The sequence below is a fragment of the Xenopus laevis genome, chromosome 5S (assembly GCF_017654675.1).
Source record: "Xenopus laevis strain J_2021 chromosome 5S, Xenopus_laevis_v10.1, whole genome shotgun sequence".
In the NCBI taxonomy this organism is placed as follows: domain Eukaryota; kingdom Metazoa; phylum Chordata; class Amphibia; order Anura; family Pipidae; genus Xenopus; species Xenopus laevis.
Window position 1 is genome coordinate 124159406 of NC_054380.1, and position 18893 is coordinate 124178298.

The 18893-nt window shown below is 36.7% G+C and overlaps 1 protein-coding gene across 3 annotated transcripts in view; it reads left to right on the forward strand.

The window, feature by feature from the left end:
- The window catches only part of rnf144a.S (ring finger protein 144A S homeolog), a 37878-nt gene extending 21488 nt beyond the window's left edge, over positions 1–16390 (forward strand). For 2 of the 3 annotated variants that reach the window (XM_018265919.2, XM_041565048.1), the window contains exons 3-8: positions 2402–2506; positions 3465–3525; positions 8027–8234; positions 14820–14967; positions 15322–15411; positions 15950–16390. In XM_018265919.2, the coding sequence (XP_018121408.1) occupies positions 2402–2506; positions 3465–3525; positions 8027–8234; positions 14820–14967; positions 15322–15411; positions 15950–16081 (744 nt within the window). In that variant the 3' untranslated portion in view covers positions 16082–16390. The remainder of the gene's footprint in view (positions 1–2401; positions 2507–3464; positions 3526–8026; positions 8235–14819; positions 14968–15321; positions 15412–15949) is intronic. The other variant, XM_041565049.1, reaches the window with a different exon arrangement.
- The last annotated feature ends 2503 nt before the right edge of the window (positions 16391–18893 follow it).

Sequence of the window (18893 nt, forward strand, 5' to 3'; positions counted from 1 at the left end):
AGCTTTGGTCACCAAGCAAAATAAAAATAGAGAAAGCTAACACTGACTCATCAGGCTGGAGATTTATATGGGGCACTTACAGTAGGCTCATAGGAGCCGATGAAATTTTAAGAATGTGTCACTTTGGAATACCGAGTGCCAATATTTTATCAGACTCTTGAGCCAAGATTTTCTTGGCATAACAAACAATGGATATTTCATGTTCATGCAAATGTGCCTTAAATGCCAATGTTATGTTTATTGCGTTCCTTCACCGGCAGTGATTAATAGCATAATTTATAGAATGTTACATGCCAGAGAAAAATGTTATAAATATTATAAATTATGCCTAATGTGTTTTAGCCATGATGGCTAAATGTTTAATATGTTTAAAGTGTTTAATATCTGTTGCGTCATCTTCACAATCAAACAGGGGCAGCTGGGAGGCTTTACTTTCACAAAGTAAATGATCAGAACCGAGCATATTGTGTGCACAAGCCATTTCCATTAATATGTGTTTGAATATATATGAGCAAAAGTTGACAGATTGCTTATATTATCTGAGGTTTGCTCTGTAGACTGCAACTGAATGTCATCATCTAGTGGCCACAAACAGATGGTCCTGTTCTCCAGCGAGACCGACAAAAAATGCTGTAGCATATGTTCATTGGTGGTCTCCTAAATGTACAAACACTTAGCTCAGGTGCCACCTCTGTATTGTATCGATAAGCTCATGAGGACAATGAACATACAAATGCCAAGAAAGTGAAAATCTCCCTGAAAAAAGTTCCCTGAACTGAAGCCTAAATAATGCCTTATTTTTGGGAAGTTTCTTGAGTGTTCCTTGTACTGAGAATAATGAAAAAATGTATTAAACCAACCAGTTGTTTCCTTCCCTCCTCCTCTTTTTCTTTCTTTCTTTCTTTCTTTCTTTCTTTCTTTCTTTCTTTCTTTCTTTCTTTCTTTCTTTCTTTCTTTCTTTCTTTCTTTCTTTCTTTCTTTCTTTCTTTTTCTTCATAATTCATTAATTCAAGTCTGAATGCCAAAAACTTGAATATTTTGACTTTTTTAACTATAAAATCCAAACTTTTACTGGAAAACAAACTTGCATTTTTATAGATTTATTAAACACTGAGGATGGAAAAATCTGAATCTGAAAATCTGGCATCTCAGACCTGCCGATGTTGTACTGTATATAAGTCAATGGGAGAAGTCCCTAACCTATTTGGAAGTTTCTGTGGTCTGCGCTGGAATTAGCCCAAAAATCCGACTATTCCGAAAAATAGATAGATTTTTAGGGATTTGTCCCCAATCCTATTAAATTGTGCTTTTTTTTAATAACAAATAAGATCCAATCGTGGATTCTAGTTTGGTCAGACTTTTTTAATGAAAATAGTCATAAAAAATGGATTTCGATAAATAAGGCCCTTAAAGTTCAGTTTTGTTTTAGTCTTCAAGATATTAGCAGTTGAACACTGCAAAGATCATTAATATGTAACAGGAGCATCCCCACCCCCAGTTGTTCTGTTCTGGTGGAGAGAACTGAAAAAGTTATTGATGCAGGGTTGCTTATGACAACCTTTTGTCATACTCTTTGGCCTCTGGCAGGACAGAACATCAGTGGGCCCCCTTGTTACAATGCAGAACTGCTAATATCATGAAAACAAAAAGTACAAATATTTACTGCATTACAGTATTTTACATTAACTTATGTAATTTAAAATATTATATATATATATATATATATATACAGTATATATATATATGTATATATATATATATATATATATATATATATATATATATATATATATATATATATATATATATATATATTGTATTGATAAGCCAATGAGGGAAATAAACATACAAATGACCAATAAATGAAAATCTCCCTGAAAAAAATGTTCCCTCACTGAAGCCGAAAAAATGGCTTTTTTAAGAAGTTTCTTTTGCGTTCCTTTCTTCCTTCCTTAGCACATTTAGCATAATTTTTTTTTAGTTTTCAAGATATTAACAGTTGCACACTGCAAATATCAATAATATGTAACAGGAGCATCCCCAGTTGTTCTTTTCTGGTGGAGATGGCTGCAAACGTTATTGATGCAGGTAGAATCTCCTGACTCTTCTCCACTCAGTTTCAGGCCTCTGGTAGGACAGAACATAAGTGGATCCCCTTGTTACATTGCACAACTGCTAATATCATCAAAAGTACAGTTATTTAACGTAAATTGCAAAAATGCTCAGAAGAGCACTTTGAGCTATTTTACATTAACGTATATGTCTCCTTTAAGGAAATAGTGTTCTGTAGGGCGTTATCTTTTTTAAGTTATCTGTTCTATCTGTTCTATCAGTGACTAGACAATTCTAAAGTTCCTTTAAGAAACTGTTTGATTTCTTTGTTCTTCTTTTCCTCCCGCAGTGTTTAAAACAGTATGTGGAACTTCTAATCATGGAAGGCTTAGAAACTGCAATCAGCTGTCCCGATGCAAGTTGTCCAAAGAGAGGTCAATTACAAGAGAATGAGGTAAAACCTGCACTTCAAAAATAAATTGCAAGGATTCATTTGAAACAGTTCATTGCAGTCAATGATTATTTTGGTCTTCTTTCGAGTGTCTGCTTGTGAAGAAAAGGTGCCTTCTGCATAGTCAGCAATGCGCTGCAGAGCCTAAAGCCTGATAATTAGTAATTGGCGAATTTATTCGGCAGCTGCGAATTAGCATCGAATTTGCATGTTTTGCCGACAGCGAATAATTTCACGAAAATATTTTGATGCTGTCGTCAAAATTCGCGTTTCATGAATTTTGCTGGATAATCTGCGAATTTTTCTGCGAAGCAAAATGGGGAAAATTCGCCTATCACTGCGGATAAACGCAATTTTTCAACTAATACATTAAAATCCGCTTAAAATATAAAATGAATGTAAACTTAAAAATGCTCAGAGACGCATGTTATATTTAAACGTATTTTTTGTTTGGGTTTAGATCCCTTTTAATAGCAGGGAAAGGGATAAAGGTTCTTAGAACTAGGGATGCACCGAATCCAGGATTCGGTTTGGGATTCGGCCTTTTACAGCAGGATTCGGATTCGGTCGAATCCTTGTGCCTGGCTGAACCAAATCCGAATTTGCATATGTAAATTAGCAGCGGGTAGGGAAATCATGTGACTTTTCATCGCAAAAGAAGATTTTTTCCACTTTTTCCTTTCCTGGCCCTAATTTGTATATGCAAATTAGGATTCGGATTCAGTTTGGTATTCCGCCGAATCTTTCACCAAGGATTCGGGGATTCGTCCGAATCCCAAATAGTGGATCTGGTGCATCCTTACTTAGAACACCTAAAACCCCATGCCTTTTTGACATACTGCACTGAAACAAAGGTAAAATTGAAGGTATTATTAATTACTAGGGCTCCTTATTGTTTGTATTGTCGGAAGCCTGTCAGAGCTTGAGTTTGATATTGACCTTTGTTAATTTCTCTTACCAGATTGAATGTATGGTTGCAGCAGAAATTATGCAAAAGTATAAGAAGTTGCAGTTTGAAAAAGGTATTTAAGGGTCGGAACTAATTCACCTCACTTCATTACAACTATTGGAAAGGGAAAGGTACTTTTTGCTGTGCTAATTCAGTTCAAGCTCTATTGGGGAAATGTAATATTTGCCGCTAAGGCAACTAATTGTTTGCAATTCATTTTCAATGCTAATAAATGCTCACACATTTTGCCTTTGCAAACACTTTGCCCCTCGCACGAAGTAGGATAGTTATTGTGAATGTTATAGTTTGTGATAGTGTGCGGCCTATGTAATAAAACTTCATAAGGAAACAGTTGTTACTTTTGCTCCAAAAGTTGACACCTTCAAGCAAATGTTAAAGGTTCGCAATGCGCAATTAAGGTTCACAAAGAAATAAAAAGTCTAATGAAGAATATTACATTACGGGTATGGGATCCGTTATCCAGAAACCCATTATCCAGAAAGCTCTGAAAGATTGTCTCCCATAAATTGCAATACAATCAAATAATCCAGATTTTTTTAAATGATTTCCTTATTCTCTGTAATAATAAAAAAGTACCTTATATTTGATCCCAACTAAGATATAATTAATCCTTATTGGAGGCAACACCAGCTTATTGGGTGTATTTAATAATTACATGACTTTTTAGTAAACTTAAGGTATGAAAGATCCAAATTACAGAAAGATCTGAGGTCCCGGGCATTCAGGATAACAGGTCTCATACCTGGATGACATGCAAATTTTTATTCTTATTTGTGCACAAATTTGTTCTCGTTGGGAATTTTATTACATTTAACTCTTAAGGGGCAAATTTACTAAAGGGCGAAGTGAGTAAAGCTGGCGAAAATTCGCCTGTGTGACGTCATTTCGGTACTTCGCCGATTTACTAACGGTTGCTGGAATAACTTCGCTAGCGAAGAAGATATACTCTAGCGCTACTTCGCACGCTAGCACTACTTTGCAAAGTTTCGTTCTGGCGAAAGAGATTTACTTTGCAAATTCACTAAGATACGGATTTTACTGAACGTAACCTCTTGCGCCAGACTTTCCTTCGCCCCCTCAGACCCGGTAAATTGCAATAGAGTAGATAGGACTTCCTCAAAAATTAGTTGAAAATGTTTTCTAAGCCAACACTAGCGCAACTTCGCTTTGCTTGCCGCAGTAACAATAGCGCAACTTGGCCAGCGTTCGGCGCCCTGGACTCAACTTCAGATTTTAGTGAATTAGCGTTGTCCTGGCGACTCTACGCCTGGTGAAGTGTTGCTATTTGAGCAAAGCCGTCACTGGCGAATTTTCAGAGGTTAGTGAATTTGCCCCTAAGTGTTTTCTTTCATACACCTGGTCAGAATACTTTCTGCAGGCAAAACCAGCATATACAGTATTATGTGTAGCAAGCTCAGTCATTGCACTGAATGTACAGGTTTGGGATCCATTTTACAGAAACTCGTTATCCAGAAAGCTCAGAATTACAGAAAAGTTGTTTCCTTTAGGCTCCATTATAATCAAATAATCCAAATTTATACAAATGATTTCCTTTTTCTCTGAAATAATAAAACAGAACTTTGTACTTGATTCAAACCAATATAAATATTTAATCCTTATTGGAGGCAAAACAAGCCTGCTGGGTTAATTTAATGATTACATGATCTTTTAATAAACTTAAGGTATGAAGATCCAAAGTAAGGAAAGATCCATTAACCGGGAAACCCCAGGTCCCGAGCATTCTGGATAACAGGTCCCATTTTTTACCAACAATAGAGATAACACAGTTATATCAAATGCTTTTAATTGTAAGCTCTTTTGGGCAGGGCCCGCTTGATCTTTTGTATTGGTTACTGGTCACTATGTATGTCATTCTGTATGTTCTCTGTATTTTAAACAGAGCTGCAGAATATATTGGTACTCTAAAAAACACATTTAGTTGAGTAAGATGTTACATACTTACCTAGTAACTGGGGTAAAAACACATGACCATCATGTCCAAGCTTTTCCCCAAGTAAAAAAGTCCTTTATCCAAAGATAGCTGTCCCAAGGCTTTTGTTTTCATAAAAATATTGTTTTATTAAATTAGCATTAAAAATCAATTACAAACAACCCCACCAGGCCCACCTTACGCGTTTCGCACCCTCCGGTGCTTAGTCATAGGTGTAAATCCGAGGTAACATTTAGTTGATCTGAAGTCATGCCTAGTTTTCCAATGGCATTCTCATTCTGGAGATTGATCTGTTCTACTTTGCCGAATAATCAGTCGGAGGCCAAACACAAATAGAGCAATAGTCAAGAACAACTAAATTGTGTGACGGTGTTTCAGTATGTGTCACCCACTTCGGCAAATATAACTATATGCAAATCTTCCCTATGAAACAGCTTTAATGAGTGAACACCAGCATTCGGGATGCAAATGTGATGCGTCAAAACGATTGCTAATGTCTAAATATAACTGTGTCAGACCCATTGTAACCAATTATAGATGAATTTATTACAATGCCTCTGTCTCACCGCTTCTCACACACAATACATATACTTATGGGCCTCCATCCGGGTGAATTAAATGGATTTTAAAAACCCACTCCCCAAAACTCTGAATACTGTTAAGAATAGATACTGTGCTTCTTTTTGCTTTTTTCCTACAAAAAAAAATGTAAATGCTAATGAGAAACAAATGTAGCCATGCTTTCCAAGAATTATTTGACTGCTGGAAAATATGTTTTTCATCCAGTAGATGCTTTTTTTTTAATCCAATGGAATAGAGCCACGGTTTTTTTATTTATTTTTTTGCAGGGGGACCTGGAAAACTGATAGACTGGGCAACTCAGTGGCAGTTGAGATTCAGGGAGTTATTTATTAAAGTCTGATTTTTTTTCTGGTCGGAATTTTAAAAGGGGAAAGACATCATTTTTCCGTAGCCAAAAATCTCTCATTTTTCAAGATTTATTAAACCCAGAAGCTGCTAAAAGTCAGAATAAAAAAGTACTCCATCTCAAAGCTGCCAAGGTCATGTAGAAGTCAATGGCAGGTTTTACGTTTACAATATGACGATATCATGATCTACACTGGGTTTCGTTTAGATAATCCGATTAAGTTTTGGTTTCGTTTTCGGCTGTCAAATCCAAAAAAAATTGGACAATCGAATTATAAAACTATTTTATTGAGTCTTTTCCCAAGACAGATTTCTCGAGTAAATTTATTGATAAATATGGTAAAAATGTAAAAGGGAGTTTGGTCAATGTGGTTTTAAGTAAATAGTGAGAAAAATGTGGGATTTTACTAAATCCCCCCCACACCTATACCTCTGATGGGTTCAGTGTAAAGCAGTGTACAGGTATGTGACCTATTATCCAGAATCCTTGGGACCTGGGATTTTCTGGATAATGGATCTTTCCATAATTTGGGTTTTCATACCCTAAGTCTAACAGAAATCGCTTAAACATGAAATAAACCCAATAGGCTGGTTTTGCTTCCAATAAGGATTCAGTATATCTTAGTTGGGATCAAGTACAAGGTACTGTTTTATTATTACAGAGAAAAAAGTGAATCATTTTTAAATGGAGTCTATGGGATATGGCTAGTAATGGACAAATCTTACCCGTTTCACTTCGCCAAAAAATTGCGAAACAGCAAAAATTAAATGCATTTTGGGTCTATGGGTGTCAAATTGTTTTGTTACGCGATGCGGCGCGCGACCCACTGAAGTCTATGGCTTAGGCGAAACACTGCGACAAAATTTTACACATCACTAGAGATGGCCTTTCTGTTATTTGGAGCTTTCTGGATAATGGGTTCAAGATAACTGATTTCAAACCTGTACTAATTCTACCTGTGATAAACTCTTATTTGACTCTTAGGGGCTGTTACTGAAAAATTAAATTTTTACCACCACACTTCCAGGTCCGGACTGAGAATTAAAATAGGCCCTGGCATTTCAGGTACACAGAGGCCCAATCAGCCCATACTGAGGCCCAAACAGCCCCCACCAGCCCACTAAATAGTGACTTTCTATGGCACCTTATAGCAGTCCCTCTGGCATTTGCCAGAACCCACAGATTGCCAGTCCGGGCCTGCACACTTCTACCCAATTTATAACAAAGTGAAATACAAGGATAGCACAAGGTTTTTTTTACTCTTTTTATCCACAGAATTCAATGTATTGATTAGGCTGCATTAGTATATGAGTTCAGAATGCTACTGTTTATGACATTTTAACAGCTTTATCTTATCATATGGCATCTGAAGCCCCCATAGTTAAAATATGAAGCCAAGTGAGAAGTTCTGGGCAAGAAATCGCAACTGGGGACCCACAACCAGCATAGGTTGTTCCAAGGGATTATGTGCACTTGTTAAACTATTGAACCTCTTGGCCAGTGCTTCTTTTTTATCCAACATCTAATCTTACATTGCATTTTTGTTCTTCGTGATATTTTTCATTTCAAAATCATTTTGAGATTTCATGTTCAGAAGATGAAAGTGTCCAGTAAATAAGCTTCAGGCGGAATGTGCTACTCGGTATTTTGTACATGTTGTACTTCTCTTTGTAGAAATCCTCTTGGATCCGTGCAGAACGTGGTGTCCCTCGTCATCGTGTCAGGCTGTTTGTAAACTCCAAGAGAAAAGCCTTCAGAATCCACAACTAGTACAGTGCACAGCTTGTGACATTGAGTTCTGCTCGGCCTGTAAGGCCAACTGGCACCCGGGGCAAGGATGCCCAGAAACCATGTCAATCACGTTTCTTCCAGGAGATTCAAGGTAGACATTTTCTACCTTTTTATATATATTTTTCATAAAAGCAAAAATATTATTTGTCATAGAATTCCCTAAAAATAATGAATAGCCTTTAATAGCTTCATTTCTTGACTGTTTTTCTGGCTTAAAAGACAAGGAATGAATTAGTCGCTGAAGGTGACAATTTTAATAGGCATCATCTTTAAAGGGATACTGTCATGGGAAATTCTTTTTTCGAAATGAATCAGTTAATAGTGTTACTCCAGCAGAATTCTACACTGAAATCCATTTCTCAAAAGAGCAAACATATTTTTTGATATTCAATTTTGAAATCTGACATGGGGCTAGACATATTGTTAATTTCCCAGCTGCCCCAAGTCATGTGACTTGTGCTCTGATAAACTTCAATCACTCTTTACTGCTGTACTGCAAGTTGGAGTGATATCACCCCCTCCCTCCCCCCCAGCAGCCAAACAAAAGAACAATGGGAAGGTAACCAGATAACAGCTCCCTAACACAAGATAACAGCTGCCTGGTAGATCTCAGAAAAACACTCAATAGTAAAAACCCATGTCCCACTGAGACACATTCAGTTACATTGAGAAGGAAAAACAGCAGCCTGCCAGAAAGCATTTCTCTCCTAAAGTGCAGGCACAAGTCACATGACTTGGGGCAGCTGGGAAATTGACAAGCCCCATGTCAGATTTCAAAATTGAATATAAAAAAAATCTGTTTGCTCTTTTGAGAAATGGATTTCAGTGCAGAATTTCACTGGAGTAGCACTATTAACTGATGTGTTTTGAAAAAAACATGTTTTCCGATGACAGGATCCCTTTAATTAAAATTCCTTTACTCTGTCCAAAGCTGGTGCTCCACTTACACAAAAAAACATACCCACTTGGGGTAGTATTCCAGGCAACTGCCATTTTTTCTCCTGTATCAGAATAACCAGCCCTAGACCAACAACAAGGGATCCCTGGGAAGATTGTTTCCCCTAAACAAAATCGAATAATATTGGTTAATGTACTGTAGCATAGAGTATCATTTGTTTTCAACTGTCTTACAGTCCCAGGTTTGCTGGCAGGAGGATTGAAGTGACTTACCAGAAATGGGAATAAATACAATATACATGTATATGTCCAGACTCCAGACCAATCCCATGCTGGCCTTTTCTCATTCACACCAATTCCAGGACCTATAGGGTCTTTATTTTTGTTAGTACAGGTATGGGACCTGTGATCTAGAACACTCGGGACCTGGGGTTTTCCCAGATAATGGATTTTTCTGTAGTTTGGATCTTCATGCCTTAAATATACTAGAAAATCATGTAAACATTAAATAAACCCAATAGGCTGGTTTTACTTTCAATAAGGATTAATTACATTTTAGTTTGGATCAGGTAGAAGCTACTGTTTTATTATTACAGAGAAAAAGGAGATATGGAAAAATATAAGAATATGGATTATTTGCATAAAATGCTGTCTATGGGAGACGTCCTCTCTATAATTCGGAGGTTTCTGGATAACGGATTTCTGGATAGCGGATTCCATACCTGTAGTGCACTTAGGCCGATAATAAATTTAAGCTCAAGTGCCTCATCAAGGCTTCTTATATACAATCTGCCCTTTGGAATATTTCTGGGTGACTGAAAGCTTTGTCTTTCTTTTATATGAAAAAAAAAAGTTTCAGGATCCCTTTGTAACGAAAGGCTGCACTGCTTTATGTTTCTATGCTAATTAACATGTCTTATAAGGAATCTTATGACAGTTCTGGAATGCTGAGTATCTTTTTTTCTGGCAGAGTAGAATGAAAAGGAACATCTTACCCTCCAAGGGAATGAGTCTGTTAAGGCAACTTGACTTTGGTGCTGAATGTAAAATATCTCCTCTAAAGGGATGTGTGCTCAGGTTTCATTTACTTAATCACTAGCAGGGTATCTTGACTTCACACTGGAGCACATAATAAAAGCCTTGGGGGGGTGAAATTGTGAAAGACTGGAAATGAAAAAAGGTTATATAACAGCAATGTGAGAGATTGGGCTTCTTTTGTCACTCCTTTCCTTTTATCAATGTGAGAATGCTGGCGGGTCTGATCCAGGGGTTTCTGAAATGTGTTCTTTTGTTGTGGTTGCACTACAGTTCCCAGAATATTCACACTGTCCTTGCTTTGAGCTCAAAATGGGAACAATAACAGCCCTACTTGCTTACTGTATATCAAACCTTGTGCAAATGCAAACAGGGCTGAGTAAACAATAGTGTCCAAGATAAAGGTCCAAGTCTTAGGGTAAGGCCACACGAGGAGATTCGGATAGATTTTGTTGCCTGGCGACTAATCGCCTCGTCTTCTGAGCGACTATCTCCCCGAACTGCCTCAGGGTGTTTTCCCATAGGCTATAATGAAAAGTCACCTGCGCTAATGCACACGCGCCAATGCGTTTTCCATAGTCGCCCCGAAGCTGAGGCAGTTCGGGGAGATAGTCGCTCAGAAGACGAGGCGATTAGTCGCCAGGCAACAAAATCTCTACGAATCTCCTCATGTGGCCTTACCCTTAGAAGAAACAGACAACATTTGAACATTTAGGGTCTTATTTATCAAAATCCAAATTTTTTTGACTATTTAAATAAAAAAAGTCCAACCAAACTACAATTGTACCTTATATATTATTAAAAAAGTCAAATTTCATCGATTTAATCAGATCAGGGACAAACATGGAAAAAAAGAGCAAAAAATCTGAATCGTACAATTTTTTCCCAAATCGCTTGATTTTTTCTGCCTTTTTCCCGGGAAGCCCGAATTTTTCAGATTCCGAAATTGTCGGATTTTCTAGCTAATATCAGCACAGACCACAAAAACTTCCAAATAAGAAAAGGAACTCCCCCATTTGACTTATATACAACCTCGGTAGGTCTGAAATGCTGGATTTTCAGATTCTGACTTTTTCCATGCTCAGGGTTTAATCTCAAAACATTTTAGTTTTTTTGCACTAAACATTTGCATTTTATAGTTTTTTCTGACAATTTAAATAAAAAAAAGTCCAACCAAACTACAATTGTACCGTATACATTATTAAAAAAGTACAATTTCATCGATTTAATCAGATCAGGGACAAACGGAAAAAAAGAGCAAAAATCCGAATCGTACAATTTTTTCCCAAATCGCTTGATTTTTTTTCGGACTTTTTCCCGGAAAGCCCGAATTTTTCAGATTCCAAAATAGTCGGATTTTCTAGCTAATACCAGCACAGACCACAATAATTTCCAAATAGGAAAGGGAACTCTCCCATTTGACTTATATACAACCTCGGTAGGTCTGAGATGCTGGATTTTCAGATTCTGACGTTTTCCATCCTCGGGGTTTAATCTCGAAACATTTTAGTTTTTTTGCACTAAACATTTGCATTTTATAGTTTGAGTTTTTGATATACAAGTTTTCCTAACTTGTATATCTGAATAACATGCAAGTTAGGGAAATGGTAGGGAGATTAGGCCACAATGGATCGTATACTTAAGGGTACATATTTGGCACTAAGTGCAGTATATAGGGAGACTTTGGACTTTTGAAAAGCACTCTATGGGGCACATTTCTACGTGCCTTAATGTTTTAACACATGGGTCTGGTGTAATTGAAAATCCAGGGCCCTATCTTCAGTCTGTGTCATTGTACCAGGGAGGCCTCCACTTTTTTTTTAGCCAATTGGCACATGTACAGACTGCCAAACTTGACATCAGTCTTGGGACATGGTGGACAAGGGGATTTTTTTTAATATATATGGCTGCCCACCCTAAATATAGATTCTTGATTACCTTTATATCAATACAGCACTGCCTATGTCTGCAATTTAGCAAATATGTTTGTAAGTTAGTCCCTAAACGCAGCATACCCAAATTAAATCAGTTGTACAGCAACATTCAGAGGTGCCCAGGAGATGCAAGGCAGGAGACTAAGCAGTTTTGAGGAGTTTCCTGCCTGTTTGTTTGCAACAGCCACATCACCTCATTTTTGGCATTGCATACAGTATATACTTGTCAAAGAGGATGCACTATACAGGCAGATTATTTAGTGCTACCTATGTTCCATCAGGTTTTGATAGGAGTCACGTTGCCCTCTCTGTTGCAACCAAGAAAAACACGTCAAACAGAAGCTTTTCCATGGAAACAGAAAATCACGTCTTCAGATATAATAATCCCTCTGCGTGCAAGTGGCATTTAAAATGTGAAAAGTGAATAGGTCACAGCAGGGGCCAGTATACCCAATGCACTTTTAATATGACACATCCTATTAAAGTCTTTCCTCTTCCCAGAATATAATTTGAATTTAATAATATTCATAACAAAAAATTATAGTGTTGGCAGTGCCAAACAAACACATTTTCATTTCACTATTTTTAGAGCAGCAAGACGAAAGGAAACGTGGGGGGGGGGCGATGTTGCTTGATAAGATTAATAAATCTTGTATATAAAAACATATTTTTTTTAAAAAAAAATAGATGCAAATTTCTGGGGAAAATTGCATCTATAAAAGCTATTGAGTGGCAAGATATGACATGATAAAGAATGCTTTAAAAATAATAACCAATCTTAGACTATATCGCCAAAAGTACTGTATGTAGATGCCTACCTGGCCAACAGCATGTCACAAATGCAAGGGTTTTAATGTGAAGTTGGCTCTCTCTTTGCTACTATAACGGATTTTAGAGAAAATAGGAACTGGAGAGCCTTCAATGTAGTTAATGTTCTTTATTTAGCACTAGTATTGGACAACAGGGTCCTTCCTCGGGTGCATGTTACAAACATTTTAATTGCTATGACCTTTTTAAGCCCTGTTCACCTCCCATCAACCCCAAGTGCTTCCTCAGCTCCATCTTGTGAGGAGGACAAATTACAAGAATTTTTTACGTATGGGTACTATTGCAGAAAATTACAATCTATCCACTTAAATACACCACAATGTAGTAACTAGTCTTACAATTGTACATAGTTATATAAATAAATCATTTACTTGTTGTAGTTATTAGTGATGGGCGAATTTGGGGCATTTCGCTTCTCCGAAAAATTTGCGAATTTCCTGTAAAATTCGCAAAACGGCAAAAATTATAGATTTTGATGCCGGCATCCATTTTTTGGATTTGCTTCCATTCATAGAGCAGTGCTTAAAGGAATTGTTCAGTGTAAAAATAAAACCTGTGTAAATAGATAGGCTGTGCAAAATAAAAAAAATGTTTCTAATATAGTTAGTTAGCCAAAAATGTAATGTATAAAGGCTGGAGTGAATGGATGTGTAACATAATAGCCAGAACACTACTTCCTGCTTTTCAGCTCTCTTGGTTTCCACTGACTGGTTACCCCAGGCTACCAGGCAGTAACCAATCAGAGACTTGAGGGGGTGCCACATGGGTCATATCTGTTGCTTTTGAATCTGAGCTGAATGCTGAGGATCAATTGCAAACTCACTGAACAGTTATGTCCCATGTGGCCCCCCTTCAAGTCACTGACTAACTCATAGAGCTGAAAAGCAGGAAGTTGTATTCTGGCTGTTTTATTAGACATCTGTTCACTCCAGCCTTTATACATTACATTTTTGCCTAACTAACTATATTAGAAACATTTTTTTTATTTTGCACAGCCTATCTATTTACACAGTTTTTATTTTCAAACTGAACTGTTCCTTTAAGAATTCATCTTGGAGATCAGGCCTAGCTTGCATTCATATCCATCCTACAGGTGTTCAGTTGGGTTGATGTCAGGGCTCAAGTCAAGTTATTCAACTCCCCAAACCCTGCAAACTCATTTTGCATGGACCTTGCTTTGTCTATGGGTTATTATCTGGCTGAAAAAAGAAAGTGTTAGCACAAAGTAGAAAGAATGGATTTGTCAGGGATGAATATAGTAACATAAGTAAGTGGTGTTGGGCAAGCCATGCAGTTGGCACCCCCCCCCCTCCAGAAGTGATCTTGGCAGCAATCTTCTTGGCCCTGGTGCAATCGCACCTGAAAAATTTGTGATTTTTTAAAAGTCCCATTTCATTTAAAAAAAAAAAATCACAAATTTTTCTTGATTATTGCATTTGGAATTTAGTAAATAACCCCCTTATTAAGGGGGTTATTTACTAAATTCCAAATACAAAAATCACGAAAAATTTGTGATTTTTTTTTAAATGAAATGGGACTTTTAAAAAATCACAAATTTTTCAGGATTTATTAAACCCAGAGGATGGAAAAGTCAGAATCAGAAAATCCAGCATCTCAGACCTGTCGAGGTTGTATATAAGTCAATGGGAGAAGTCCCAATGCTTTTGTGATGTGCGCTGGGTTTCGGGAAAATGTAATAATAAATAAGCGTAAAAACCTGAGTGAATTTGACTGGAGTTTGCAGCAGAAATGTTGAGATAAAATCGGACTTTGATAAATTGTAGCTTTACTCTGCATTTTATGTCATGTGCCCTCTGTTCTCTGATATTAGATGGGTCAGTGGTAGCACATAACAATGTATACTAGCTACAACACATCTTACTATCCCTTGCTACGCTAACTTCAGGCTACATTAGAAGGAAACTGTGCAAGAAGTTACGCATTTTGTATTTACATAGGAAGTTTTTGCATTTTATTTTCAGTTCTGTCTTTAAAAGCCTTGAAGATAAAGTGCCGATCAAGCGCTGCCCCAAATGTAAAGTCTATATAGAGCGGGATGAAGGTTGCGCGCAGATGATGTGCAAGAACTGTAAGCATGCGTTCTGCTGGTACTGCCTGGAATCCCTTGATGTGAGTGTTCTTCTTTTTGTTAGGTTCCAGTAACAGGGCTGGTTGGTTTTCCTTTGCTAAGAAAGGCAACCAACTCTTTCTTTTGTTTATCTAATGAATCTGTCAGTGTATTATGGAGGGAACTTCATAACTGAAGGGGAAGTTTTCATTCTAAAACCAAGGAATTCCCTTGAATGCTCTGAAATGATCTCTTGGTGAATTAAAGCCATGCTGATTTCTACTTATAATGTCATTATTACATTATCTTGAATGTGATCCCTCAACAAACCTTCCAATAACTTCAAATAGCTTTCTTTTAATTCTTTTTCCCCATCACGTTAACAATACATATTATAAATGTCTTTGCTTTAATAGGATGATTTCCTGCTCATACATTACGATAAGGGGCCTTGTCGGAACAAACTGGGCCATTCCAGGGCGTCTGTCATTTGGCACAGAACTCAGGTATGTCAGAAATATTATATTATGTTGCTTCCTGAAAACTTCTCATATAGCTTCACTCTCAAACCAGCAAGGATATAACATTAGGGGGCAGATTTATCAAGGGTTGAAGTGAATTCGAGGGAATTTTCAAAGTAAAAAATTTGAAGTAATTTTTTGGATACTTCGACCATCGAATAGGATACTACGACTTCGACTTCAACTTTGAATTAAACCTGCCGAAGTGCTATGTTAGCCTAGGGGGACCTTCTAGAGCATTTTTCTAAGTTTTTTGGAGTCGAAGAAAAATCGTTCGATCAATGGATGAAAGAAGGATTTAATCATTCGATCGAACGATTTTACTTCGACCGCAAATGGCCAATTCGATGTCGAAGTATTCCAATTCGATGGTCGAATTTCTAAGCTTTTTTTACTTTGAAAATCCACCCTTGATAAATCTGCCCCTAGCTGTCATTTTCTCATTAACACAGATGAATAGAGTTACCCTGCTAATTTTTGTTGGGCATAACAATCATTTTCAAATCTTTTGCTTTTTTTTCAGGTTGTGGGCATATTTGCAGGATTCGGCCTATTACTGCTAGTAGCGTCACCGTTCTTGTTACTGGCCACCCCTTTTGTTTTGTGTTGCAAATGTAAATGCTGCAAAGGGGATGACGACCCACTACCAACTTAGCTAGGCTATATGTCTGCAGTATATCTTCCCAGAGCAATTACTGTTGAAGGTTACTTTGCATATCGGATCCTCCATATGAGCCTTACCCGTCTCATTCAGCTTTCCCAGTCACAAATGGTGCCATTATTCTAACAGCTGCTGTTGGTAAGGTGGCTGAGATCACTCGGTTGAATGTGATTAATGTGACTTACAGGAATCCTTGAGGAGGAGATGAATGGAATGTTTTTCACGTAAGACGGAGAGCTTGCACACAACAGATTCTCAAGGCTTCTCTACAATTGTACATAAACCGGTCCATTGTATTTAATACCTTCTGCTTTTCTATGTTTCTTATTTTATCTCTTTGTTCTGGTAATAGGTGAATATTAAGACTCTTCAAAAAAAAAAAAAAAAAGAATTAAAGTTAAATTGTGGGGTGACATCATGATGACTTTATATTGGTGGGTGCAAAGAGTCAAATGATCAAATGTTTGTTCCTTGACTAGATCAAAGGTCAAGAAAGAGTGTAAGGTAGGGATGGACTTATGATTACCCCTGAAATACCTGGATCTGGTTATAATTATCACCTACCAGCTGTTATTCATCTACAGGCCTACGGCACATCTCTCAGAATCTCAGGGAAGATGTTTGGTTGGTATATGAAGTTATAATTCATGGAGTTAAAATTTAGCAACAACTGAAAGACCATCACTAATTTAAGTAATAACCTGGGCTACAACCTTTGTAAACCTAGTTCTGATAAAGAAGGACAAAACCTTTCTATAGCAATAGTCATTATTTGGTAACTGTATCCTTTCTAACCATTTTTAATGACATGCCATTGCCCCATACTCCAAAAGCCATCACGTTTCCCCTGCCATCCTAAGGCTCTGCATTATCTAGTCTTTTATAACTAGTTTTGTACATGGTAAAACTGCCTATTCATGAATGGAGCTAGTCATTGAAGAGGTTCGTTCCTCAACAGAAGTGAAAGTGAAGAAGGACAAGCTATTATGGTTTGATATACAATAAATACATTACTTATGATGCTAACAGAAATACATTTCAATATATTTGGATTTCAAGATAGTCGAGAAGTCTTTTGCGTTCAATTCATGAGCTTTATAACCATTATATCAAAATGACTGATTAGTTTAAAAAACAGGACCTGTTTGGTTGATGATTTATTTATTGAATTGAAAAGAGAATTCTATTCTCAAAAACATCTGTCAGAGAGCTGATTTTATCAATGATACTATCCAACTACACTAAGAGCCTTATTTATCAAAATCCGAGTAATTAAAAAAAGTCTGACCAAACTACAATCCATGATTGGACCTTATTTATTATTAAAAAAGCACGATTTAATTGGATCGGGAACAAACTCAATAAAGTTTTTTCCTGAATCACTCGATTTTACGGACTTTTTCCCAAAAAGCCCAATTCTTTTGGATTTTTGCCCGAAAAGTCTGCAATAGTCAGATTTTTGCGCTAATTTCAGAGCAGACAACAGAAACTTTCAAATAGGATAGGGACCTCTCCCATTGACATATATATATATATATATATATACAACCTCAGTAGGTCTGAGATGCCGGATTTTTGGATTTGGACTTTTTGACTTTTTGAGTTTTTTCCCCACTAAAAATTAATTTTTTTTATAGTAAAAAAAACCTAGAATTTTTCAAGTTTTTGGTATTCGGACCTTAATAAATAACCCCCTAAGTGATCTGGTACACATAATTGTATAATATCACCAAATAAGGCCACTTTAGGTTACCCAAACTAATCAAATAATACAATAGCGTCTAAAATTTCTTATTAACAGAAGAAGTAAGTGCCAGAAGTAGTAACCTGAAGTAAGGGCTATCTTGATATTGTTGTTTTGTTCAAAATAGAATTTGTGCAAACTGATACTTATAAAAAGCATAACTGCTTAGTGTATAACCCTCGGCAATTGTTCACCTAAAAAGCCTTTAGTACAAAAACTTTAAGGCCATGGGCAACAATGATAAAAAGTGTAGTTATTGACATCTCCCTACTATATATATTTAGATACAGCCTCAATTTCTACCAAAATTTCACCATACTATTGTAGCCCCAATGCTACTGTTGGCACAATCTACCATTAACCAGTGAGTGAGAATAACTTGTAAACTAGGAAACCTATTTTTTGCAAAGTTAGTAAAAATGAACACCCACTGTGTTTAAAAAGAAAATCACTATTTTTATATGAAAGTACAGGTTGCAGTACATTGATATGTACAATGTGACAATTACTCAATGTGTGCACTTGTGTATTGCTGTCTATGTGAAGTGTATAATTTCATCAGACATAATCATAAGCATTTTAGGCTACTCCTCAATGCACCACCTCTGTTATGCCTCTTATCTGCCTAAGCGTTACCTACTTTCCAGCAAGCTCCACCTCTTGGGACTGGTAGGAGGTTATAGTTCTTGGTACAAATGCATTTCTCATTGGTTAAACATATACTGGTATGGGATCCGTTATCCAAAACCTGTTATCCATAAAGCTCTGAATTACGGAATGGCTGTCTCTCATAGACTCCATTTTGCCTAAATAATCCAAATTTTAAATGATTTCATTTTTCTCAATAATAATAATAATAATAATAATAATAATAATACCTTGTATTTGAAACTAAGAAATAATTAGTCTTTATTGTAAGCAGAACCAACCTATTGGGTTTGTTCAATATTACATGATTTTCTAGTAGACTTAAGGTATGAAGATCCAAATTGCAGAAAGATCTGTTATCCAGAAAGCCCCAGATCCCAAACATTCTGGATAACAGATCCCATACCTGTATAT